General features: G+C 41.0%; 1 protein-coding gene and 1 long non-coding RNA gene across 5 annotated transcripts in view; one reads left to right on the top strand and one right to left on the bottom strand.

The window, feature by feature from the left end:
• The window catches only part of LYRM4 (LYR motif containing 4), a 158,323-nt gene that overhangs the window by 98,774 nt on the left and 32,257 nt on the right, over window positions 1-27,292 (bottom strand). For all 4 annotated transcript variants that reach the window (XR_013533784.1, XM_008994016.5, XM_054253741.2 and 1 more), the window contains exon 2: window positions 15,037-15,157. Coding sequence is in view for 3 of the 4 variants with exons in the window: in XM_008994016.5 (XP_008992264.1) it covers window positions 15,037-15,157 (121 nt within the window). In the remaining variant the exon portion in view is untranslated. The remainder of the gene's footprint in view (window positions 1-15,036; window positions 15,158-27,292) is intronic.
• On the top strand, window positions 12,658-22,695 carry LOC144582041 (uncharacterized). The gene is made up of 2 exons (XR_013533785.1): window positions 12,658-12,807; window positions 14,086-22,695. It is a non-coding gene; the product is annotated as an uncharacterized LOC144582041 (long non-coding RNA).

Below are 27,292 nucleotides of genomic sequence, written 5' to 3'. Positions count from 1 at the left end.
TCCTGACAAGAACATTACTGTATGTGATCTTCCTGTATTTTCAGCATGTCTGAATTCGCATAAATAGAATTCGCCCACAGGTAAAAGTGAGTAAACTACATCATGTGAAGAGTCTATATGTCCAGAATACCTGTACTCCATGGAATAAAGAGACACGAACTGAGAGGCCAGTGGGGCCTGGCTCATGGTGCAGTGTGTGGTTCCTGAACTTGCCTTTGGTGCTCCAACTCCCCTGGGCAGCCTGACTTCCCACCTTCCAACATCATTACATACAAACAGGAGGAATATGAACTTTCTTTGCCATTCCAAAAGGCTGCGAAAGGATGATGTGGGCACTGGAAGGACCATGTGGCCTAACTCAGCAAAGGGCCTTTTGTTCAGGTGTTTGGGCAAGAATTACTTGTTCCAACAGGCCTTTCCAAAGTGGTTTTTGGCCATCCCACCCACCTTATTTCTCCCTAGTTCTCCCAAGAAAAGATGAATAGCCTACCATAAGTTTTTATCTATGCCAGAGCTGCCAATTGCCTCCAAAGAGAGAGCTGTCATAATTAGTTACAGCTCTAATTACTGTTCCATGATATGGCTAAAATGTTGTTAGCTTAGACTTTTTGCTTTTTCATAAGGGTTATTCCATAAATATAGTGAATGACATGGAGCTACTATGAAGGGATTCAAGTATGTGGAATCTAGTCCTTTATAATTAAAGGACTAGATTTTAATCTAGTGTGTAATTCATTTGGCAGCATTTTCTAAGCATTATCAGTGTGTAGGGCACTGTGGTAAGTGTGGGGCAGAGAGAGGACAGTCCTAGTCCTCAAGGAGAGAAGTACACACCACACTAATAAACCAAAAAGTCACATAAGCAACGCTGAGTACTTGTCCACCTTGACATAGGCATGTGTTTGAACATGCACACATGAAGTCTGTCCTCCATCTGTCATTAGAAAACAGGTTCCTCAAATACAGACATCAGCTACCCATGCCCTCCGGACTTTGGTACTTGTTCCAGGGGATATTCCATGATGCTCGGAAATACAGGCTGAGATGGGTATTACAGAAATAAAGGGAAAATTTCACTGAAGCTCTGATTAGGCGTATCTGGTTGATCGGGCACCGTTCTATATGCATGGATATGGAGGAAAGACAAGCGTAAAATGAGGCCTTTCTGTCTGTATACAGTAGTCTGCTGTCTGGGATAGCTGCTTGCTAGGCCTCCTAATTCTCCAGATCCTGCCTCCCTATCTTCTGAATTTGAGAACACCTTTATTCAAATTAAGGCACTCCCATTTTTTACCTCGAAACACCAACTTGCCCTACCTGAGATTCTTATTTTCCTGGAGCCTTTCTTTCACTTCATTGCCTACCAGTCTGCAATGTGATGGGAACGTTTAAAATATGGAAGATGACGTGGACTAAAATTTTCCCTCAGCCCTCCAGATTCTATTTGGTGGATATACTTGTATCAGCATGCAATAAATATTTCATACTGAAACTGTCACTTGGAATTTAGTCTTCACAGCTCCTCCTAATGCACTAAAAAGTGTCTGGGTAAGTCAGACGTGTATTACAACCAGAATGGCGTGCAGAGAGCCTGCAGCTGGGTAGGGCCCCTCATGCCACATCTAAGTGGCTGGAGAGCAGAAGCGCATGAAAGAAGAATGGACAGCTGCTCCTTTTCCGCACACTTATGGGGCTCAAACCAAACTGGGAACGTCTCCGTCGGGATTTGTTTTAGCACTCGAGTTTTTAAAAGTAGTATGGAAAAAGCAATTTGAACTATAGATGAAGCTGCAGCTGTCTCTTGCTTATTAAACACTTACCACGGACCCAGTGCTGTGCTGTGTGGCTCACAAACACTGTCATTCAGTCTCCTTCACACCCCTAGGAAGGGCAGACTATTACATCTATTTTACAGAAGAGAAAGAGTCCCATAGAAAGTCATTTGCCTAAACTCATAAAGCTTGGGAGAGACAGCTAGCATTTGAAACCACTCTTGCTGGATTCTCGGGCCTGTGCCTTCATGCCTCCCAGTGGGGCATCAGGGAAAATATAAAGTGCTCCACAGTGTTCTTTCATCCTGTTGGAACTTACCTCATGTTGGAACTTACTTTCCAGCTGACTCTGGGGGTGGGCTGGGGGACAGGGGAATACTCTAGTTTCCTTGGCTTCCTTTCCGGGAACGGATATGGCCACTTCCTCAATTAAAGGAGGAGTTTTAGTTGGTGTGTTGGTTAGTTAAGGATAACAGGACTCACTGGTGTGAAAGAAAAGCAGAATCGAAGGACCCCAAACTCATGACGCCAAAGGGGAAGTGAAGCTTGGGAAGTGAGTCACACAAAAACTGCCTTCCTTTTGCTGTTGACTTCCCCTCCCCCTCTTCATATGTGAAATGCAGACTCACTGAGTGCTAATCAGAGCCTCACAAGGATGGAACCACTTGCCTCACTGCCTACCCTCTCTCCCTTTTTCCCCTTCCTCTCTGGTGTGCTCTTTCCGCTTTAAATACGGAAGTTCCCAAAACCCTCTTTGGAAAAAGCACAGATGACAGATCCTCATGTGACTTGTGTTGCTTTTTCCTGGGTGTGTCATCAACCTTGGCCAAATAAACCTCTATCGATTGACATCTGCCTCAGTCACTTTTTGGTTTACACTGGTCAGAAGCTTTGCTGTTTCAGAGGATGCTAGTGTATATGATCTCACTTTGTCTATTTGCAAAGATACTAAGTGGTGCATAGGATAGGTGAAGACTCCTGGTCAGAAAGCAAGTAAGAGCCTGGACTAGAACCATCCTTCTGAGTTTCAGTGGAACTCCCTGTGCTTTCCTACCAAGCCAGTTTGACTTTGTTAGGCATTCATGGAGTGCTTTCTACATTAACAAGACAGCGGGGGCAGCACAGTGAAATAGAAAACAACCTTGTCTCTCTGGAAGCTCCCAGGGTAGGGACAGGGTGACTTACTAAAATGCCATTCTAAAACAATGTGATCATGCTACTAAGCGGAGTCACAATAAAGTGTATTGTTGGCCCAGAAGACAATGAGATTTCACCAGGAAGGGGCAGGAAGGTCACTGAAGGCCTTCCCTAGAGGAGGGGATGAATGCAGAAGGGAGTGCACTGGTGTGCTGTGTGCCTTGTGCTGTGCTAGGTCCCAAGGACACGGAAAGCCCGGCCCTCTAGCATCCTGCAATCTGGCTGGAGAGAGACTCAGGGTTATGAAGCAACTGGAATACTGCAGAGGCTGACCATAAAGCACAATTGTCACGGGACAGGGTGAACAAGGTACAGAAACAGACAGGAGCAAGCCATTTTCTGAGTGGTTCCCTGAATTGCCTGGGCGAGAAAAAGGTATAGTCAATGTCTTGTAGAAAAAACAGGCTGAGTTTCAAAAATTATTTCCAGAAAGAAAAATACTTTAATATTATGAAAAACATGAACAGCTCTACAGACAGTGGTGAGCTTTAAATAACAGCTGAGACTTACTTAAAAAAAAAAACAAAACAAAACCAAGTTTGGCTCTGCGAAAATAGAAGCTGGTTCAAAGTAAGAGGAAAATTTATTTTTGTTATTTTTGCCAGCCCATTCCTTCTCCACCTCACTCCTTCTCAGAAGATCTGATGAGTTCCAGGGAGGGAAACCTCATTTGTAAATGAGGTATCTACAACCTACCACCTGTTAGGAAAGGGGCAGGTTCTGTTTTCCAGGTCACAGTCCCCCAGAAGTCACCACGATCCATGCAACATGCCTGCCATTGCTGGGTGTCAACAGCTTTCATGAAGTGCAGCTCCAGGCTTTTCTCAAATAGGCCCTGCTGCTGGGCTGACCGTGAAGAACCAGCATTACATAACTCAGAATTACGTCATCCAGTTACTCCCCCATGTGCAAGAAAACATACTGGCTGGGAGACTTGGGCAGTCAGGCTTTCCTTTTACAGTCAGTTTAGTTAATGGAGAGGGTCAGTGACATACCTCACCCTTGGTCAAAATCCAGCACTCACCAGAGTGTTTCTGGGACTTAGCAATCATTAGCATTTATTTTCAGAACCAGAAAATGTCAGGCATGAAAGGGACCTTAGAGATCCACTGAGCAACCCTCTCTTTACCCACAGGAGGAAGCTGGCCTTCGAGGGCTGGCTGCGAGCCAGAGGGGGGTGAGGGCAGAACCTAGGTCTCCTGGTTTGCTGGGCCAGCAATCAGGGAGTATTTATTGGGCTCCCATGGCATGGCTATCTCTGTGTTTAATTCCGAAATACACTCATCAGTGAAATGGAATAGCCTATTGAAAGAAACCCCAAGGATCTCAACAAGGCAGCTATATTTAGGTTGTAACAACAGAGTCAATTCATGAAAAATTCTTGTGCTATAAGGGATCTTAGAAACCAATATGTTCAACTCCTTACTTTTTACAGGTGAGGCCTAGAGGGGTGAGGACTTCCTGATGATGCACTTGTGACAGACTTTGAAGGGGAATCCTTATGATTTCTGGGTTGGTGCTATTTTTACTCCATTGAGGAGGCGGGAAAAGTGGGGAGAAGAGAAGTGCTTCTTGGGCTGGATGAAGTGGAAATGTTTGGGGAAAAGAAAGACATGTAAAATACTGATTTAATTTTATACCAGCATTATTTAATAGAACCAAGGTCATTATGGTACCACATTTTAGAGAATTCTTAAGAGCCTTTTTAGTATTCATAACTGACAAATCCATGAAATCACAGCTTTAATTACCAGACAGGGGAAGATTTAAATTTCTGACACATCACTTGGCTCTGGTATTTCACAAACACACTGAGTATAAAACTAACACTAACTTAAGAATGGTACTCCCTTGCCTTTAGCAGAAACACTGAACGATGACACGACTTTAGAGGGAGTCAATAGCATTACCGAGGATAGAGAGCTACTGAATAAGCGTTATTAGGATTTAAATTTAGGTGTTATTTTGCTCAAAACTTCTTCTCTTACTCACCACTCCTATTATAATCTCAGGGAGGAAAAAGCCACAGTTTTTTTAGACTGATGGATGTATAATTAGGAGAGAACCTCCCAATAGCGCTGATGAAACGAGTCTTCATATATACACAGGTGAAATCCATCCAGTCTGAAAAGAAAATTCAGCTGTAGCTATCAAGGGCTCAGGAAATGAGTGCATGCCCTCATATACACAGCAGGCAAGGGGTCATCACCTCCCTGCTGCCTCAGAGGGTACAGTACCAAAATACAAATTAACACAAACAAGGGGGAGCCCCTTGCACAGTCCTTCCTAAAAGATGTGACACTGTTCTTTTGTCATGTTGGGAGAAGGCCTTCTGCATAAGCAGGGCTAGAGTCAACTTTGATTACTTGAAAGGACAAGACAAGCCGTGAGGCAACTAAAAGTTTCCACTTAAGGGTACTTCAGTGATAGCTTGTCAGGAAAAGCACAATTGGAGCTGCAGCCTTCAGATCTATGGGGAAATTCTAAGCAAATACTTCTTAAATAAGGTGGTTGAACTTTAACATTTTCAGAGCGTAGTTTTTGTATTTTTTTTTTCTTTTGAAGGCAGAGAGAGAGTGTTTTCTGGTAAGTGATAAAGGAGCTTGGCCTCTAGGGATCAAGCTACTCATGAGCCTACAGAGGGTAAGCTGTTACCTTCTAATAAGAACTCTAAATGAACAATTAGAAAAAGGAAACATGCATCTTGCCACCTTCTTTCATCTTCAATGTCTTGTCTGCCTTCTGTCAAGATAAGGCCACCTCTTCTGAGAGCTGGCTACCAGGTGAGAGTGCATGTGAGCCCATCATTCTCTCAATTGTGTGTCCTTTGGAGAATTACTCCAGTATGCCAGGTCGGAATTTCCTGGCCTAAAAAAATGAGGATAAGATTTTGTTTCTCTTAGGAGACACTGAGACAACGTACTCAAAATGTTGAGTACAGTGTGTGGTGCACAGTGTGTGTGCAAGGAAGCAGCACTGAAAGCACACATCACCACTGCTGCCACCACCAGCACCATACAATTGACTCTTTACAGATTAGGCAAATAGGCAACTTGCCCAAGATCATGAGATAAAATTCCATCTGAGCTGAGAACTTCTGCTTTTTGCCTATGAAACCAATGTGCGTTCTGTGCCAGAGTTAATAATATCTGCTTCCGCTTTAGGTGCTTCAGCATCAAAACAGCTCTTCAGGGAATTCCACAGTGAATGATATGGGGACTAAATGGGAGAAGGATGGATGTCATAATAAAAATTCCCAAATGAAACTCTTGCAAAAGTTTTCTATACATGGCACCACTGCTGCCTTCTTCGGGAGCTCTCCTGCACATGGAAATACACTGAAGGACAGCCGCTGTATGTGAAAGACGCACAGGGGAGACAGGCTTCTTTTAGAAAGGAAATGGAATCTTATTTTATGCACATCATCCTCAGAGGAATCAAGCAAAACTAACAGGCAATCTCCAACCAAATGAGAGGCATTCCTTCCACAGGAACACCAACTACTATGGGAATGCTGCTCTCCCAGACTTGAGGATTTAAGGAAGGGAGGAAATTAGTTTAAATTCCTATATGAAAACATCTTTTTATAGCTGCAGAGGAATTCTATATTGAAAAAATAAATGTCATATAGAGGCCAAAGTAAAAAAACTAAACAACACATCTCATTGCCTTGCTTTCTTAAACTTCAACTGGGGGCTGGGGAATTTTCCACTCATCTGGAAAAAATTCTTATATCCAAAAGATATAGGGTTCACTTACGGGGCAGTCCTGGTTATTGTATATAAATTCATATTGCTTTCCTGAGGATTTTTATCAAAGTTCAAGCCAGAGTATTTGTCTTCTTTGCCTCTGATGGGTTTATCATTTTATTGTATTTTATTATTATTTTTGAGATGGAGTTTCACTTTGTCATCCAGGCTGGAGTGCAGTGGTGTGATCTTGGCTCACTGCAACCTGTCTCCCAGGTTCAAACAATTCTGCCTCAGTTGCCTGAGTAGCTGGGATTACAGGCACCCGTCACCACACCTGGTTAATTTTTTTTCTATTTTTAGTAGAGATGGGGTTTCACCACGTTGGCCAGGCTGGTCTGTCTGGAACTCCTGATCTCGTCATCTGCCCACCACAGCCTCCCAAAGTGCTGGGATTACAGGCCTGAGCCTATTACTACGTTTTTATTACACCCAGCCTATTACTACTTTTTAAATAAGTAGACTGATCCTTTGATTTAATCGTAGTTGATCTATAAAGGTACAGGGGAAAGTGCTGCTGGGATATGCTTTCAGACTTTATCCCTGTTCTATTTTTTTTTTTTTTTTTGAGACGGAGTTTTGCTCTTGTTACCCAGGCTGGAGTGCAATGGCGTGATCCCGGCTCACCGCAACCTCTGCCCCCTGGGTTCAGGCGATTCTCCTGCCTCAGCCTCCTGAGTAGCTGGGATTACAGGCACGCGCCATCATGCCCAGCTAATTTTTTGTATTTTTAGTTGAGACGGGGTTTCACCATGTTGACCAGGATGATTTCGATCTCTTGACCTTGTGATCCACCCGCCTCGGCCTCCCAAAGTGCTGGGATTACAGGCTTGAGCCACCGCGCCCGGCCTACCTGTTCTATTAAATGAGCAAACAGAAGGGATATTTAGAAGTGAGAAGAGTGCTATGTCCCTGAAGAGTCAAAATGAGAAAGAACTTCTACAAGGTCCAAAGGACCTCTTAATTCCGTGGAAACTCTCCAGTTCATAATTATATAGTGTAGAGTGGGTGCTCAATAAATATCTAGGAAAAGAAACCATGGGCGATGGAATTGTAAGCCATACAGTGTGTGTTACTTATCCAGCAGAGGATGTTGAACACGGCTGAGAAGCCAACCAGAGAACATTGAGAAGTCAAACCAAGACACTAGTATAAACATGAAGATGGGGCTTGGGAAAAGCATTTAAATCTTTCTTTTGCCTATCAGTTATTACATTACTGTTCTTCAACTATTATAATCATTTTCTTTGGAAGACAATGGTCGGATCAGAGATACATTCTAGTACTGGCAACACATCTTCTACCACGAAGAAAGAAGGCTAACAGCAGAGGTGCTAACAATATGAATGAAATAATTCAATTTTCTGGGTTTCCTTAACACAGAAAGGCTAGACCAAGAGAAGTCCTTGGAATCTATAATGATATAAATAAATAGCTGGCATATAACTTTGTTTATCTGCAGCCTAAACTCTGTAAAGTTCTTGGTGAAAAATGGCCAAGGAAACTGGGCATAGAGTAATTCAGTCTAACACGTATCAGTAGTTTCTGTAAATAGAGAAAAAGGGGACAGATATTTAAGTGAATGTTGAACCATGGGATTTTGGAACTAGCAGCAGCCTTAGAAATTACAGTGTAACCCTTTGGTTTTTACATATAAGAAAACAGAGGGCTCACAGATACAAATTCACTAGTTCAAGCTTCAAATGACTTAAGCTTCCTATCCCTAAATACCATGTCTGAAGCATTTAATTTTATTCTTCTCAATTAAAAAAAAAATCAATGACTGGCTATAATTCATTTTGAAGAAGAAGAGTTTTGTTTTTATTGTGGAAAAAACACAAACCATACAATTTATCCTCTTACCCATTTTTAAGCATTTAGTTCAGCAGTGTTAAGTATATTTACATTGTGAAACATAACCAGAACTTTTTCATCTTCCCAAATTGAAACTCTGTACCAATTAAACAATTTGCCTTTTCCTCCTCCTTCAACCGTTATTCATCATTCTACTTTCAATTTCTCTGAATTTGACTAGTTTAGATACCTCATATAAGTGAAATCATACAGTATCTTTTGGTGTATGGCTTATTTCACTTAGTGTTATGTCCTCAAGGTTCATCCACACTGTAACATGTAACAGGATTTTGTTCCTTTTTATGGCTGAATAATATTATATTGTATGTATATACCGTATCTTACTTATCCATTCATTGTTGATGGACATTTGGATTGCTTCTACCTTCTGGCTATTGTGAATAGTATATAATTATTTTCATGTATTTTAAATGCCCCCTAATAATAGAGATTGACTTCCCTTTATTCCACTAAAACAGTAGCCACGTAAATTTTAGTAATTCTCACAAACTATCAAATATTAATAGTATATAAGTTAAATGCATACAAGTGGAGAGATACAGAGTGCACTATCTCTTTTCCCGTAAAGGCTCACACATACCTACTTTTTCTCAGGCTGCTATAAAAGGATGAGGACCATGGATAAGATATCACTTTCATTCAAGTTTTAACCACTATCTAGGGCACTGGAGCAGATATTGTAGTGACTGACAATGAGAGAGGGCCTGGCCATGATTCACTAGCTTCTAATTTCACAACAGCACATTCAGACTGAACCACATAATAGCAAATAAAAATAAAATAAGTATGGTTTCAGAGACTCAACTACCACTATCCCAACAGCAATAAATTCAGCAAATTACTTGGCTTAGTGATCTACAAAAGGAAAAATAAAGTGTAAGCTAAGAAACATAAAAATGCTTCAACTCACACATATTAACAAAAATGCAGGCTACATGTAATATTAACCCCTTCCAATGATCTTTAATGGCTGTACATAGTATCTGCTCTTAATCTCTTACAAATGCATGTTCTTAAATCTGAGTGTAATACATCTACTATTTGAGTTGTTTAACCAAAAAAGCACTAGCTTAAGAACAGCTGCTGTGGTAGAAAAGAGTGAGCCCTGAAGAGCTGATGGGAAGATGGGTATGACTCCAACACCCTACGATTATCTAGAATTAAAGCACATCCAGTTTATCTTCGTACTGCACAATTACATATTATAGTGACAATATATTTTTTCATCTACGTACTTCGGTTACAGATACACCTTGCTTTGCTAGATGCAGTGCTGACTTCTATAGATGCATATCTTAGGAACCTCTTGTCTTTAGTAGGTTAACTAAACATTATTTGGATGCAAATTTAGTGCTAACCCCACTAGCCTACCTAAGGTAGTGGCTGGGAACCTCTCAATACAGAATAGCTCTTGCTTTCCTAGAGATCATGGATTCACCTGGTTAACCACACTATGCAAAACATTCCCTCTCCAAACCACCCCTCACCTTGTAAACAACGCCTGTTACACAGCTTTGCTGTTATATGAGAACCTACAAGAACTGAAGGGTTGCTTTGCTCTAATTAATGCTGATTGCATCATATAGCTGTAAAAGTAACCAAACTTTGCAGTTACATTAGCTAAAATCAGGTTTCAAGGAAGAGTTGATACACATTTAGAATTTTGCTGAATATTCCTGAAATCATTACCTTAATTCATGTGTTCAGGGGAATCTCATTAGAATCCAGAAATCCAGTTCTGGCAACTTCTCTGATGCTGCATTCCCATTCCTGTTTCCCATTCCCAACACTCTTTTACTTTGTCCTCTGTAGACATGTGGCTATGAAGCTAGCTCTATAACAAAGATTACAACTCTATTTCAAAATGCTTAGAAAATACTTTCTCTTTGGCGAACAGTAAATTTCAATGAACTATACAGGGAAGGAAGGTGCCCCAGTGATGCTGATGCTGCAGGTCTCTAGAAGATGCTCGAAGAGCAGGTGCTAACAGACAGGAAATAGTGACAGAAAACAATATACACTACAGTTGTTTAAAAACCAAAGGGGTGCGGCAGAAAACTGCAGAGCTACAATAAGCCAGGGAAGTTTACTGATAGTCATTCTAACTAATGCCTTACAAACAGGGTCCAGAAGGAGTATCTTTATTTAGAATAGCAAAATGGAGCAAAGTACAAAGACAAAAGCAACATCTGGCTGACTTTTTTGATCATGTTTCTGATGTGAAACACTTAACAATCCTTGTTAATTGTCTAGGGTAGAAATCCTTTGGTGCTTCTTTGCTGCCCAGACTATTTAAGAGCTATTTGCCCAGTCCTACAAACCACCCAGGTTTCTCCATTCTTTCCTGCTCCAGCTTGTCTGGACATAAAAAGCCTCCCAAACCTTTCTGATCTCACCTGGGAGGCAGACAGGGAAGTTAGGTTTAGTGGGGGTAACCCAGAACTTGCTTTCAGCAGAGAGGGAGAACCTAGAAGAGCTTTAAGGGTCAGCTGGCTTCACAGAATCGTCTTATACGGAAATAATGGCAGTTTATCAAAAGGTAGAAGAATGTCTCTGCTAATTTTGGGATATGAGATGATGCATGAAGTTGGAAAGAGATTCGAGACTGACAGACTGGATGGTAATTTTCCAGGGGAGACGTGGTCCAAGAATGTTAAGGAAAGAACAAGGGTATGTCTGGCTTCTACTGAGTGGGCCAGAATTGGGAAAAAGCGCAAAAGAAAGCTGACTGGCTTATTGCGAAAGAAAAGCAACCTGCCACTGCTTGAAATGAGAGTAATCCTTAGGAGCTGTGTGAAGGCTTATAAGAAATGCTGATATATCTAGAATTCCTCAGGGTTGTCACAATAAACACTAAACATCTTGCACATTAAGGATATGAAGGAAGAATGAATGACATCTGAGGAGAGTTGAAGTGGTCCTTAAATATCATGGGAACAAAATGGGAGGATTACTTAAGAGTATGTTTATCTTTCAGCTTCTACTGACTCAGGAGCCCATGTCCTTGAACTTCTGAGTTCACTCTAAGAAGCTAGAAGACCTGAGCTCATGCCTGGCCATGTGGCCTTAGACAAGGTTTACAGCTTTCCTGCACCTCGGTTTCTCTATCCAGAAAAACAGATCATTTTGGTCCAGAGATTTCTTTTAAAAACTGCAAAACTTACCAGAGTTATGGGAGGTGGGGAGGAGGGTATCATAAGCAGACTCACGTGACTGAAGAAGCTGCCCTCTGAAGAATGAGTGGAAAACAGGAGAGCAGGTTAGTGTTGTGGGTGGAGTATTTCAGTGTGAGCACTGCCTTTACGGTGTGCATGTCTGGCATCTGGAAAAGTGGCTGTGGGCTTCCTCATTGGTGGAAAGGTGAAGCTGGGATCCACGTGCACCAGGGTGGGTGGGCTTGGAGTCCAAATCATCATGTGGAAGAGAGACTTGACTGAAGAGTATCACAACTCAATGAGGGTATTACGTCATGATCTCCACCAGATTTCCATCTTCCTTTCATGGTTCATTCCTTCAGGAGGAAGACTGCGGGTGGCCAACAAGACACCCTGATTTTGGTAGTGTAGACTCTGACTGAGGTGTGTGATCTCAGGGAACATACTTCAGGCATTTATCTGGTCAGTGAAAACTTATTAAGAGCCAGCTCTATGAGGGATATTCTAGATCCTGTGGCTAGGAACAGGAAGCATTTGCATAACATTTAATGTATGCTAGCATTAATCCAGGGGCTTTGCATATGTTAATGTACTTGATCCTCACTACTACCAAAGAAGTAGGACTTACTTTCATTTGAGTTTGCATTAGGCACTGAGAGGTTAACTGTCTTGCTCAGGGTCACATAGCTAGCCAGCTGAGTCAGGACATAAAGGCTAGCTTTAGAGTCCATGCTTGTCCCCAACCAGTGGAGATGATGAATGTGACAGGAGAGATCCCTGTCCTCATGGTCCCTGTGGTCTTGCAAAAGAGGGAGAAAACAGACAAGGTCACAAGTGATGTCATAGTAGGTACTGCTAAGTGATGTCAGGAAAACTAAGGCAGGGCAGGGGAGAGAGTCTGTTTTAGACAGTGTGGTCCCAGGACAGCCCCTATGGGAAGGTGAAATCTGAGCACTGGCCTGCATGGAAGGGGAAGGGAACTACAGGAACGTTTGGAGGGACTCCTCCAGGCACAGTGTGTATAGGCGCTGAGATGGGAGCAAGAAGTTCATGGAAATGGTGAGAAGGAGAAAGAGGAGAGCAACGGAGGGCCTCTTGGGACTTCAGATCAGCTTCAGGTTTTATGTTAGGGTGCCATGAAGCAAGAGCCTGCAATGGGTTGAGCAGGGCAGCAGCTCCATCTTTCTTTTGAAAAAGATCACTGTGGTGGTGGTGTGTGGAAAACAGGCCATGTATGGGTTGGAGTGGGGCTGGGGCACCTGGAGGACAGGTTAGAAGGCTACCACAGGAGCCAGTACAGCGGACGGTGTGCAAGAAACAGACTCTCCACCATATGGTAGGCTGTTAGTCCAAAGGCAACTTATGCCAGCTTGCAGCCAGATGGCTTGGGGGGCCACTATGCCTTATACCTTAACTATGGTAAACGCTGCATGTGGATTCAGGAAGAGTCTTGACATGAAAGAGAAGTGAGCAGAAACTTCCCAGCTGCTGATGTATAACTGGTCCTCTGAAGGGATGCCAATGCTTTCATCCTTGAGGTGGTGACAGCATGCTGTTCTGCAAGGTTGCTGTGGAAGCCCTGGCCCCACAGTGTGTTTCCTCCATCAGGAAGGTGCAGTGGCCAGGCTGACCTGGGAAGGGCGCCCTTGCCCTGTATATGCCATGCTCCAAGAGTGTCCTGGGGGTAGACTCAGAGGACGTCAGAGGGCTGGTTTAGTCTTTTTGTTTTTATTTTTTATTTTGAAAGGGTAGTTTGAGCATTTCAAAACAAGTAGTGACATAGACAATTAGATATAGTGGAAGAAATGATGGCACAGATTTACAGTCCCCCTTTTCGAAGCAGTTTGTACTCTGTAAAATTTTACGCTAAAGATAAAACTTGTTTTGCCAACCTCTACACAGAGAAAGTGCCAAAGAACAAAATCTTTCTGAGTTTATGCAAAATAAGAACTCGGGCTGCTGCTGCTTCTATGCTCCACTGCTAAAAGATCTCATAAAATTCCACTACTGGTGACTGGAAATGTCATTGTTCTTGAGTTTTCAAAATGTTGACTCACATAAATGCCACTCTCAAAGTATATGCAAATGTGCAGATCGGTTTCTTTTCTGAGTACCCTACTGTCCTCATGGCTTTAGTTAGAGAATTTCTGAGGCCTGAGTGTGGCAGTTATTCTATTACTAGATAGCTGTAGAACTCAAGGATGGTTATGAGAATCCGAAATGCTATTCTAGAAAGAACTGTTACATTATGTAGGCAATGTAACAGGATCTTTAATCTTGACATAAACTGCCAATTATAGTTTCAAATATTGCTTCTCTTTTGAATTCTGTTTATAGGCAAGCATGAAGAAGGGTCAGAGAAAGATTATTGTCTGATTTAATGTCAGCCAAGTTGCCATCTCCCGATGATGCTAAAGAAGCCCTTTCAAAAAAGTACAGCTTAATTTACAAAAATGGTAAAGGGTTCCCCCTCCACACTTTATAAACACATGTCCTGTAAGTAAAAGAAACACAAATAGAAGCAGAAATGGAGTTTATTGCGTGATTGCTGCTAAGTCAAAGACAGTGAAAAGGGAGTTTTTTAGAGAGCGAGAAAACCCATCAGTGGAAGGTGACCTTAACCTTTGATGTTCTAATTACTCTTGTGGATGTATCAGAACATCCGGGAGACCCTTCCCCAGCACATGCTCCACCCACCTCATGAGAATGAGAAAAGCAAGCACAAGTCAAGGTGATCCCTGGCACTTCCACAAAATGAAAACTAAAACACCCTCCAGGGTCCTTTATTGTGGTCAGCACCCAAGCAGCTGTACTTTACACCATCTACACCTGCAGATACACCTCCCACGTGGTAACATAATTCAAGTTCACCACCCACGATGGTGTCTTCAAGAAAAGGGCAACATTCTGTTTATCCCAAATAACGATTAAAAATACTAGGAAAAAGAGAATATATTTATACTCTGAAATATATCCAAGTATACATGTGTAATACATCTTACAAAAACTTAGCTTTCAAAAAAAGTAATGCAGAAGTTTCTCATACTTAAAGCATTAGCTTTCCAGAAGGATATACTCCCTGGAAATTTTGGAAAGCTGATATTTTAAGTTCAACTTGAATTTGAAAACACGAGAATTCACCTTTCCATGTCTGTATTAGTACAAGGAACAGTTTCATGATCCTACTCCGTAAATCACCAACACTGAAAGCGCTGCTGTCTAATCAAGGGGGATATGTCAAAGTTTAGAGCTCTTAATGAAAAACAGTACATCACTGAACCATCTTACCTGTCGACGAATTATTCCAAGGTCTCTCTTGGCTTTATTCACCAGGGTTTGAATTTCTACAGGATCCTTTACGTTTTTATTTTCTCTGAAGGCATCTCTTATCCTCCTGACAGCATACGTTCTAAATGAATTCAGAGGAAAAAAAAAAAAAAAGAAAAGGTGTCAGTGTGTCTGAGGCTATGCTTTTAAATGAATTTAAAAGCTTGTTCTTCAGAATTAACTGTCTAATCTTCCCCTATGGATAATCCACTTTGATCTTTGCTCGTGGGGCAGGCCAATCCATTAACATTCTGGGATGACTAAGCAAACAGATTTAGGAAAATAAATCTACTCTTAAAAAGTCACATGCAAATGGCAAACTGCTACTGAAATATTCCTTAGATTACTGGTTCTATAGCATTGTGCACATCTGGCTTGACTCCATTAACATGGATAATTGAACCTTCGATGTACAGAGATGAATCAAGAATTCAGAGGTTAGCTGCAATGAAAGACCCTGTCTCAAAAAAAAAAAAAAAAAAAGAAAAGAAAATAATTTGGAGGTTAAATGATGATCACATTTGCATGTACCAGATAGTGACCTATGCTTTCCAATTCCTGTTCTATCTTCTGGCTCTCACTTCCCTTTCTGTGGTCCACGTTAGGATCCCACCACAGCTGAAACTGTGAAATTAGGCCAACAAGCTTTTTTTCCCACCATCTTGAAAGTGCACACACCTACCACCCACCCCCAACCAGACAGATCACCTGCAATACAGGACAGCAGTTCCAGAGCAAGGTTTGCAGATCAGACAGGCTTGGGTTTGTAGCCTTGCTCCAGCTCCTACTGCCTGTGTGAACTTGGGCAAGCTTCTTAATATTAGGCCATGTCTCCTCAACTTTCAAAAAGGCATAATACTGCTAAGTGTGCCTGGAATTTGGCCCAAAGCCTGTTATATGGAAAGACTCAATAAATGAAAGCTATTCTTAACACTTGTTATGCCTTAATGCAATTAGTATTTTCTCTCCTCATGCCATAGCTTTGCCTTCTTCCTGCACCCTTACAGTTACACCATAGTGTGTTTACAGAAGGCAGAGTGGTCTGGATAATTAGCCACAACAGACAACTCAGCAGTCCTTAGACATACTCCCACACTCAGATGGTCCACGTTATGGACCTAACTCTATGTCTACATCAACTACTCCAGATTGAAAGGCACAAGACTAAGGAGAAGCAGACTGAGCCACACACGTGAGATACCATTTTCTCTATTTTTTTTTTTTTCCTTTTTAGAGATGGGGTGTCCCTTCATTGCCCAGGCTGAAAAACAGTGGCATGATCATAGCTCACTGCAATTTCAAACTCCTGGCTCAAGTGTTCCTCCCACCTCAGCCTCCACAGTGGCTAGGATTACAGGCACCCACCACCATGCTGGCTAATAAAAAGACATTTTTGGAGGGGATGGGGACTTGCTGTGTTGCCAGGCTGGTCTTAAACTCCTGGGCTCAAGCTATCCTCCTGCCTCAGCCTCCCAAGTAGCTAGGATTACAAGCACAAGCCACAGTGCCTGGCTCTCTAGTCTTCTTAGTGATCACAAACTGCTCTGCTTTTATCTTTGAACACCAGTTAAAGAATCCATGTGATGCTTAGCAACAGAAGAATGGAAATACAGGCAAAGAAATGAGAAGATGGGAATATCAATTTCCTTGGGAGTAGTGGGGAGGGGGTATTGGGAGATTGTATAACTTATTGGGAAACCTTATTTTAGAAAGGACAAATTTTGTTTTAGATAAACTTTTCTAAAGTAAAAAGGCATTTTACATTAAAAAATTCAAATGTCAGGTCTATTTGCATTTAAAAAGCAAGAGTAAAACTAAATCTTATAATATTAGGAATCATAAAGGAGAAAGGAAGAGTTTAGAAACTGGTACTTTCAGAATTTAAGACATTGCTGAGATTTTGATCTTAACCCTCTGTGAACCAGCTGGAGTTATTTCAGAGGAGCTGCTGAGTGCTCAGTATCAATCTTAAAGGGCTATAGTGATTAAGCATGGAATCCACATACTAGCAACTGCCAGATAACTGGGGCTCATTCACTTCTAAAGGGATATGGGAGGATTTTACAAATAGACTACATCAGATACAGACTCTCCTCAGGTGCAGCTGCTAATATAACAAGATTTTAGATAGCAGCTAGGTAAATTAACAGCAATGTCTGGCACACTTTCTTGCACAGCCTAATGGCTATTTATATAACAACTGTATCACTGTTCTTCTTGACACCCACACATTCCTCCAAAGCAATTTCTTTTTTTGGCAGTGATGGCAGCAAAGAGAGAACACAATAATTTAATTCTAATATCTGTTCCATATGGAAAATTGGTTTATAACATGAATTTACCTCCAGGAATCATCTATTAATTTTTCATTTGGGATGCTGCATAGGCTTTTTGGAAAAACCAAACGGGCAATAACAGTCATCACTAAACTCATTTGTCTAAAAGCTAGTCACTAGCTTAGAACAGCTAGAAAAAAAGGAGTACTGCTTGGAATGTAAAGAACTAAGGTCTTCCAAAGTTTAAGGAAATAAGAAAATAGCTTAAAACACTCAACAGTTTATATCAACTGAGTTCAAGGTCCAGCGTCAGAATATTCTGCTATGTATTCCTGTTTGTCTTCTCAGCTCTCCAAAGTCCTTACCTAAAGAAAAGATGCTCTGGATCTTGGAATTAAATGTGTCTAAAGCAATCAAGAGTCGCAGTTCAAATTTCTGATGCACTTTTGAGATGAATGCTTTCTTGCTCTCTCTGCCCCACTTAAAGCACCAAGTGTTATTCTTTGCCCTAAGGGAAAATATTTCACTGGCTCAGCATCACAAAACTACCACTGCATGAACATTTTATTTCCTAGATGTAAGAATTCTTGTTTCAAATGATCACAGTTCTGTGAAAGTCATCACAAATCTTGGTGAATCTTCAAATCTGGTGGGAGAGGGTTAGCCGCCAATTATTTCAGGGCCCTGCCCTGGTTTTTACCATTTGCTTTTTTTTTTTTTTTTTACTTTTTTTGCACATTCTGGCTATCAGCCTCTTAACCATATCACTGAACAAGAACATTTCAAAGAAAAATTTTCAGATGCTGCAGTAAAAATGGCAGCCAGCTGCTATATAATGCCTTGCATTAGAATGATCCTAATCAGTCTGATGCTGTCTGAAATAAGGCATGAAAAACGAACACAGAAAGGGCAACAGAACCAAACACAAGGAAGCAGCCTGCATCCACTAAAACAGCGAGGTGATGATGATCTCACACTGCTCTCTCCACCCTCCTGAAGACTGGCAGTTTCTTGGTGCTTCTTTGTGCAGGAGATTCCCATTTGGCTTTCCTCCTCGACCCCAGCCTTCGTTCTTCATTCTGTCATCAGATCTCAAGTGCTCACAGGTTCTTTTTAACATTCCAAGGATTATACTCCTTTCTGAGATTCCTCCACTCACTCCAATTTCCCAGCTGCACAGCAACACAGCAGGCTGTAACGAAAGCTCTTTAGTACTTGAGGTTCTGGTTTACTCTATCCGCTCCCAGAAACACCAAAGGCAGCCATAATCACAGCCTCTGAGCACTTACAGCCTCATATCAGCTTTAGCATCCAATGTGTGATATGGAAATCAGCTAATGTAATGCCTTTCATTTCTGTCATCTTCATCAGTATCTCAAGTGCTGGTTTCTCTGTCTACCCATCCTATAAATGTATCTGTGCCTTTTCTTGCTCTTCTCCAACCTTAATTCAAGTATCCTAAGAACACTAAAAGCTCAATACTTTCTACTGGCCTCTGTGGGGCAAACTCTCATTTACTTCCAACGACTTGGAAGGACACATCCTCCACCTACTTACCTCAACTGAAATGTACAAGAGAAAGCTGCTAAATTCTAGCATGTCCCCATATTCCACAGGGCCCAGAGGAGGGTGCTGGTGTATTCTGGAAGCCTGCTGCTTTGAGATCTCTGATTCACCCTTATGCGTCTTTGAGGCCATGCCATCTGACAATACTGTGTTGCATGCCTCCATGACATTGTTATTTGTTAATTTCTGGAGGTCAAGTCTTCACATTCAAGTCTTAATGTCTAAAGAGGAGTCAGTGTAATGCAGAGACCACCAGTTTTAGGTTTATTATTTTAGAGACAGGGTTTCACTGTCACACAGGCTGAAGTGCAATGGTGCTATTATAGCCCTCTGTAGCCTCAAACTCCTGGGCTCAAGTGATCCTTCCACCTCGCCCTCCCAAGTAGCTGGGAATACAGAGGCATGCCACCACGCCATGTAATTTTTATTTTGTAGAAACAGGGTGTCGCTATGCTGCCCAGACTGGTCTCAAACTCCTGACTTCCAGTGCTCCTCCTGCCTTGGCCTCTCAAAGTGCTGGGATTATAGGTGTGAGCCACTGTGTCTGACCTAGCCACTCCTCCCTAGGCTCCCTTGTGGGCTCATCTCATTCTGCATTTTCTAGGGCACGTATGTGAACCTCTTTTCTTATTCATAAGATCTCTGCCAGTAATTGCATCTGTCAAAGGTTTCAACTACCATATAGATGCTACTGGCTACCAATATTTCTCTAATCTAGACCTTCCTTCTGAGGTCCAAATCCACATACCCAATTGCCTTTTGGACTTGTCAACTAAAATACAGATGCTTCCAATGAACACATTCAAAACTAGAGTGCCCATGAGGACCAATTGTTCCTTCCTCAGGTAGGAGAATCTTCATGCAGCCAACTGCCCAGGTCAAATACTTCAAGACTCATCCTAAATTCTTTCCTTTCCCAGAACTCTCTATATGCAATCAATCACAAATCCGCCAATTTCAACTTTCCACATCCCTTCTGCATCACCTTCTACTTCTCCAACTCCTCAGCCCCAATCTTGGTTCAGGCTCTTCTCTCTCAAAGTAATTTAACAGTCTTAGGGTTATGGTGTGTGTATGTGTGTGGTGCAGAATAAAATGGATCACGACGCCTATGGAGAGGAAGCTCAAGGATCATTTGAAGGTCACATGCACTCTGGGTAGATAAAGAGTGAAGAGCAGAAAGCTTCTTTCTGATCATATGAGCTCCTAGTACAATGTAAACCCCACATAGTAGGAACTTTAATATTTCTTGCTCATCACTGTATGTGTGGCACAGAGAATAAATGTTTAATGAAAAAATGAGCTTATCAAAATATCATTAGCAATACCAAAAATACCCTCAAGAAAAATACCAATAATCAGTAACGAAAACCAATGAAACAATGATAAAAGCGTTTGCAGCAAAAAGATAAAAACAACTTCTAGAAGGCAATGATTATGAAATTCACAATTAGAATTCATTCAAGGACTACATACTAAATGCCTACTATGCAAGCACTATGCCAGGAGCTGGGAATACACTGGAGAATAACAAGGGTAATGGTCTCAGTTTCGGTGAGTGATGAGATCTGTACATAAAGAGATGAATTAAGAAAGAGAAGCCATTCAAAGTGAACACAAAGGGCCCACCGGGACTGGCTGGAGGTAATGGAGTGGTCCTTCTCTTGAATGGGGTGGTGTTTTCAAAGGCCTTATGTTTGTCAAGTCATTGAACTGTACAGTGAAAACAGATGCACTTTATTGCATGTAAATTATTCCTCAGTAAGTTGACTATTAAATTTTTAAGATATATAAAAGTTGTATTTCATTTGCCCACTTTTAAGAAGAGCAAAATAAGAAAACACAAAAGATTAGAATGCTAGAGGATATGTACATGGCTGAAAGAAGCAATAATACTGAATTAAAGAAAACAGAAGACAAACTAGAAATTCAAATCTAAAGGATAGAAAAATTAAATATGGTGGTGAGAAACGTATAAAAAAATTAACCTTCAGAATAGGGCAAAGGTGTATAACCTATGAATAAGTGTGAACAAACTGAACTGCCTAGGTAATTAAATTTATAATGGAAGAAAATGTCCCAGAAGTGATTATGAAAAACTGAAAAGACTCATCATTGAGATTTAACAACCAGAGGACAATGCCAAGATATTTACTTATAAAACTCTGGATTCCAAGGTTAGAGAAAGAATGTTCTAAGGGCAAAGAAAGAACTTTAAGCAGGTAACATTGAATGGAATATAGGTAAGTACATCCTCAGATACCATACCTATTTTCAAATCCTCAAAGAAAAAAGATACTTTCCATAAAAAATGATGAGTTCGTGTCCTTTGTAGGGACATGAATGAATCTGGAAACCATCATTCTCAGCAAACTGACACAGAACAGAAAATCAAACACCCCATGATTCTCACTCATAGGTGGGTGTTGAACAATGAGAACACATGGATACAGGGAGGGGAGCATCACATACTGGGGTCTGTTGGGGGGTGCCAAGGGAGGGACAATGAGGGGGGTGGAGAGGTCGGGGAGGGATAACATGGGGAGAAATGCCAGATGTAGGTGACAGGGGGATGGAGGCAGCAAACCACATTGCTATGTGTGTACCTATGCAACAATCCTGCATGATCTGCACATGTACCCCAGAACCTAAAGTACAATTAAAAAAAGAAAGAAAGAAAGGGCTGCTTTCCACAGTAATTTGCATTGCTGTTTTGATGGTACAATAGGATAACAAAATTATTATCCTCAATTTTTTTGGGAAAAGTAGGAAAGAGAAAGGACTTACAGAGTGCCTACATAAATTGGTTATGAGTAACATATAAACAAGGAACAACAAACTGTGGAAGGCCGCAGGAGGCCTCTGAGAAGGAAGGCCTCTCCATGCCTCATGTTCTGGCGCAGGGTGACCTTGGCTCTGTTACCATAAACATTGTGCTCAAGGACGTAAAACCCCTTGCAGCACTATGACACAATCAGACTTGCAGGCTCCTTGTAAGGTCCATGTTCCACCCGCTGTACATAGATAATAAGCTAAAGATAATCACATGTTCTTGTTTAGTGAAACTCCCAAACTGACACTGTTACCAATCCTTAGAATGACACACCAGTTCCAGCTCATTGATTTACTCCACTATCACCGTCTCCCCACCATTACTCTACCCCTACCCTGTAGATCAAAGTGATTGTAACCAATGGTGTGGATGATCAGAGTTCGGGGCCTTCACTGTCTCCTCCAAAGTAATGAGAGATGGCCTCCTCGTCCCACTATCTCTATCTTTTTCTTATTCCTTTGTTGCCACCAAACACGGGGTACCCATGGGTGATCCCTACAAATTTATGATACATATACCATGCACAGAATAGTGTACTAAGTACCTGATACATATTTATCTCATTTAATCCTTACAAACTACAACTCAGATTTTAAAAATGTAGGCCAAGATCACGTGTCTTGTAAGTGGCAGAGCTGACTCTAGAGTCTGTGATTTTGAACCCTAGGCTATTCCTCCTCCACAGGTCAATAAGCCCTATCCAATCTTTGTTAAGTACTTGGTATAAAGCTGAGTGGTCGTCCATTTGGAGAGGCATTAAAAAAATTGTCTCTGGCATCACAAAGCTTAAAAAGATCATTTTACCTTTCAACTCTGCTTGAAGTGTTCCTATAAATAGTTCAGCGTCTTAAGAAAAGACAAGCAGATAAGAGCATTTCAAGGGAACGAACTATTAATAAAAGCACTAACAGTAAGTGAAATAATTACGTTTAATTGTTTTAAAAATAAGAGCAACCAATGGAGGCTTATGGAGTAGGAAGTGAAATCACCATGAGAAAGCCCATTTTTGAGATCAAAGCTTCTGGATTTTTGGACAGTTGTAAATAAAACCTGTTGCGCACTTCCCTGTTTAAAATTCCCTAGTGGTTTTCCATTACCTTGAGATCACAGTCACCTGCATTGGCATGGATGGCCTACAGGACTCCCCAAATTCCTGCTCATCTCTCCCACTCCATCTATCAGCTTCCAGAAAGGACCACCAACTCCAGCCATCCTAAAAGACTTGCAGTCTCCCTGGTTTTCTCTTCTGTAGGTCTGCTATTTCTCCACACATGGAGCATCCTTCTCCAGCTGGATTCTTGGCTAACTCCTATTCATCTTTAAAGACCTAAGCCAATTAGAAACAAATATGACAATATTAATATCCTTAGCATATAAATAATGCATATAAATTGAGTAGAGGCTGGGTGTGGTGGCTCATGCCTATAATTCCAGCACTTTGGGAGGCTGAGGCAAGCAGATCACCCAAGGTCGGGAGTTAGAGACCAGCCTAACCAACATGGAGAAACTCCATCTCTAATAAAAACATACAAAATTGGCCGGGCGCAGTGGCTCAAGCCTGTAATCCCAGCACTTTGGGAGGCCGAGGCGGGTGGATCACGAGGTCAAGAGATCGAGACCATCCTGGTCAACATGGTGAGACCCCGTCTCTACTAAAAATACAAAAAATTAGCTGGGTTTGGTGGCGCATGCCTGTAATCCCAGCTACTCAGGAGGCTGAGGCAGGAGAATTGCCTGAATCCAGGAGGTGGAGGTTGCGGTGAGCCGAGATCACGCCATTGCACTCCAGCCTTGGTAACAGCAGCGAAACTCCCTCTCAAAACAAACAAACAAACAAAACAAAACAAAAACATACAAAATTAGCTAGGCATGGTAGCACATGCCTGTAATCCCAACTACTTGGGAGGCTGAGGCAGGAGAATCACTCGAACCTAGGAGGTGGAGGTTGCAGTGAGCTGAGATCATACAACTGCACTCCAGCCTGGGCAACAAGAGTGAAACTCCGTCTCAAAAAAAAAAAAAAAAAAAAATCAGTCTCCCTCTTATTTCTGTCTCTTAAACCAGTTCTCTCTAGATGCTATAGTTGGCAGTTTCTTATACAGCTTTCTGGAGGCATCAGAGTCATATAAAAATCTATGTGTACTTTTTTTTCCTTCACAAATGGTAGCATTTTGAACATACTGCAGACCTTTAATTTTTAAATTAAAATCTATCTTAGTGATCATTTGATAATAATACAAATAAAGGTGACTCAGTTTTAAAAATGGTTGTATACTATTCATTGTCCAGATGAACCAGAATTCATTTAGGTAGTGCTTTTTAATGGATGTTTTTGTTGTCTCCAATTGCACTACTAGAAACAATGCTGTAATCAGCATCCTTGTTTACAGTAGCATCATGGGCATGTCTCTTTGTGGGATGGATTCTCTAAAGTGGAACTGTTAGGTCAAAGATAGATAAATATTTCACTGGGTAAAATATTATAAAAATTATCCACTATTAGGCTGCTTTCTTTATAGGAAGTACAAGTTTATATCCCCAACATCTCTGCCAACACAGTGCATCAACAAACTTTTTGATTTTTGCAAATTAATAGGTGAAAAACAGTATTTCATTTTACTTCTAATTGCATTTTTCTTATTATGAATGACACGACCACATTTTCACCAGTCTATTTGTACTTCTGTTCATATCCTTTGCCTTTCCTTAGTTGAGTGACTTGTCTTTTGAATGGATTTCTAAGGAGGTCTTGAAGAAGCTGGCCTTTTGTGTCGAGTTATAATATTCACTCTGGTTTGTTGCCATTTGGCCCTGTTCATGGTGCTTTTTATTTTTCTCATGTAGAAATGTTCACTTTTTGTGCCGTCAGGTATACCAAATTTTATGTTATGGCTTCCACGTTACACATCATACATATAAAAGCCTTCCCTACTTTGAGATTTTAAAAAACATTCATTCATGTGTTCTCGAAAACTTTCATGGCTTAAATGTTCCTGTTTAACTCTGATTTTTCTGGAATTTGTTTTGGCGGCAGTTGTTGAATATGAATCTAACTTCACCATCCATTGTTAAATTTTTAAAAGTGAAATATATAATTTGATATTCAGGATGGTCTCAGTTATGGAAAATATATGTGTAGGAAAAATTAGAAGGAAATATGACAGCATGTTAACCATAATTACTTTTGGTTATTAAAATTCATGCCTCCTAAATTATAATAGCTGTTATTTCTTAATGATTTTTAAATTACTACTGATATAATAAAAACCAGTAATATACACAATAAGGAAAAATCAGTAGTAGAGAGGGTTCAAATTGTGTGAGAAGAGAATGGGGAATGGTGTATATAATTAGATCAGCACATATAAGCAAGAGAGATATATGATGAGGAATTAAACTCTGGTGAAAAGAGGAAGGGATGGATGAAGAAGTATTTAGTTGATAAAAGCAAGAGGCTCTATGAGTATATTTTTAGACAGTTTATTTTGAGGCAACAATGGGACAAGGTAGACATGTCCATTAGGCTGCCAGAAGTCAGGTTTTAGAGCTCAGGTGAGAAGATTCAGACTGGCAGTAAACCTGAAAATCAGGGACAAGGAAGTGTAAGGCAAGACCATGGGGTAGAAGAGCTTGTTCTGATGAAAGCCATAGAATGGGAAGAGGTGTTAGCCTTGGGAAAAGCCCTGGATAAATCGTACCAATATTTAAGAGCAGGCAGAGAAGGATCTATGAAATGAGAGGGAGCAAGAAGGGTTAATGTAGAGGTAGGAAAGCCAGCATAACTCACAGGAGACAAGAAGGCAAACTGTACGGAGAGTAGATAAGACTGTCAGGATGTCAGTGATTTTGGGGAAAACTTTTACATTGTTGGTGGGAGTGCAAATTAGTTCAACATTGTGGAAGACAGAACCAGAAATATCATTTGATCCAACAATCTACTTGGTATATACACTAAAGATTATAAATCATTCTACTATAAAGACACATGCTCATGTATGTATATTGCTGCACTATTTACAATAGTAAAGACTTGGAACCAACCCAAATGCCCACAATGATAGACTAGATAAAGAAAATGTGGCACATATACATCATGAAATACTATGCAGTCATAAAAAAGAATGAGTTCATGTCCTTTCCAGGGACATGGATGAAGCTAGAAACCATCATCGTCAGCAAACTGAAATAGGAATGGAAAACCAAACACTGCATGTTGTCACTCATAAATGGTAATTGAACAATGAGAACACATGGATAGAGGGAGGGGAACAACACACTTACCCAGGGGGTAAGGTGAGGGAGAGCATTAGGACAAATTCCTAATGCATGTGGGGCTTACAACATAGATGACGGGTTGACAGGTGCAGCAAACCACCATGGCGCATGTATAACTATGTAACAAACCTGCACATGTATCCCAGAACTTAAAGTAAAACAAAACAAACCCAGCATATACTTATTGATCACAATATAGTAAATATGGCAGAAAAAACCCTAAATTCATGGAAATACATTTATGAATAATAACTGGGCCTTGAAGGAAATTCACTACACAATAAGAAAGTGTCTTTTTGTTGTTGTTGTTAAGACAGAATCTCACTGTGCTGCCCAGGCTGCAGTGCAGCAATGTGTCTCGCCTCCCTGCAACCTCCACCTCCCTGGTATCAGTGATTCTCATGACTCAGCCTCCTGAGTAGCTGGGACTACAGGCGCATGCCACCATGCCTGGCTAATTTTTGTATATGTTAGTAGAGGCTGGGTTTCCCTATGCTGGCCAGGCTGGTCTTGAACTCCTAACCTCAGGTAATCTGCCCACCTTGGCTTCCCACAGTGCTGGGATTATAGGTGTGAGCCACTGCACCTGGCCAAGAAAGTGTCTTTAAAATAGTGAAAAAGACAATGCATAAACTCTTTGGAAAATAGTCAAAGCCATACTTAGATTAAACTTAATGGTTTAAATATCTTTGTTAATAATAAAATACTAGCAAAGTATAATAAATTAAGAATATTTCCCAATAGTCCAGAAAAGCAAAATAGTACAGTCCCCATGAGAAAATAGAAAACAAGGTTTTAAAAATATTTGTTAAACAAGTTAAAAGTGGGAAAAAAAAGTCAGTGGACACAGCTAAGACAATTTTCTTTTTTATGTTATGCCTCTTGGGTTACACACCAAAAAAAAAACAATTATAAGAAAAAAAGTGAAGAGGTTTGGAAGTTTGAGAAGAGCTTCGTTTTGGACAATCATTTTGGAAACAGTGTGGGAAGACTCTAGAACTTGCCAAACAAATGAAAAAGGGCTGTTGCGGTTGGAAACGTCCAACATGGTGTTACCAGTTTGCCAAACTGCGTGATTTTCTTCCAGCTGTGGTTGACGCCCAGGTGTAACAGAAAAGGCAGATGTCTGATTACATTCACAGGCGCAGTTTTGATAGATGGGTGTAACCAGGGTAAAGAGGGGGAGAAGAACTCTTTCCAGGGCTCAGAGTGGGTGGTGTTAGAAATTTTTTTTCCTTCAGTCACAAAATTCCCAAAGCCTCATCTC

The sequence above is a fragment of the Callithrix jacchus genome, chromosome 4 (assembly GCF_049354715.1).
Source record: "Callithrix jacchus isolate 240 chromosome 4, calJac240_pri, whole genome shotgun sequence".
Taxonomy (NCBI): domain Eukaryota; kingdom Metazoa; phylum Chordata; class Mammalia; order Primates; family Cebidae; genus Callithrix; species Callithrix jacchus.
Note: the sequence above shows the minus strand (reverse complement) of the source record. Positions and strands in the feature narration are given on the sequence as shown.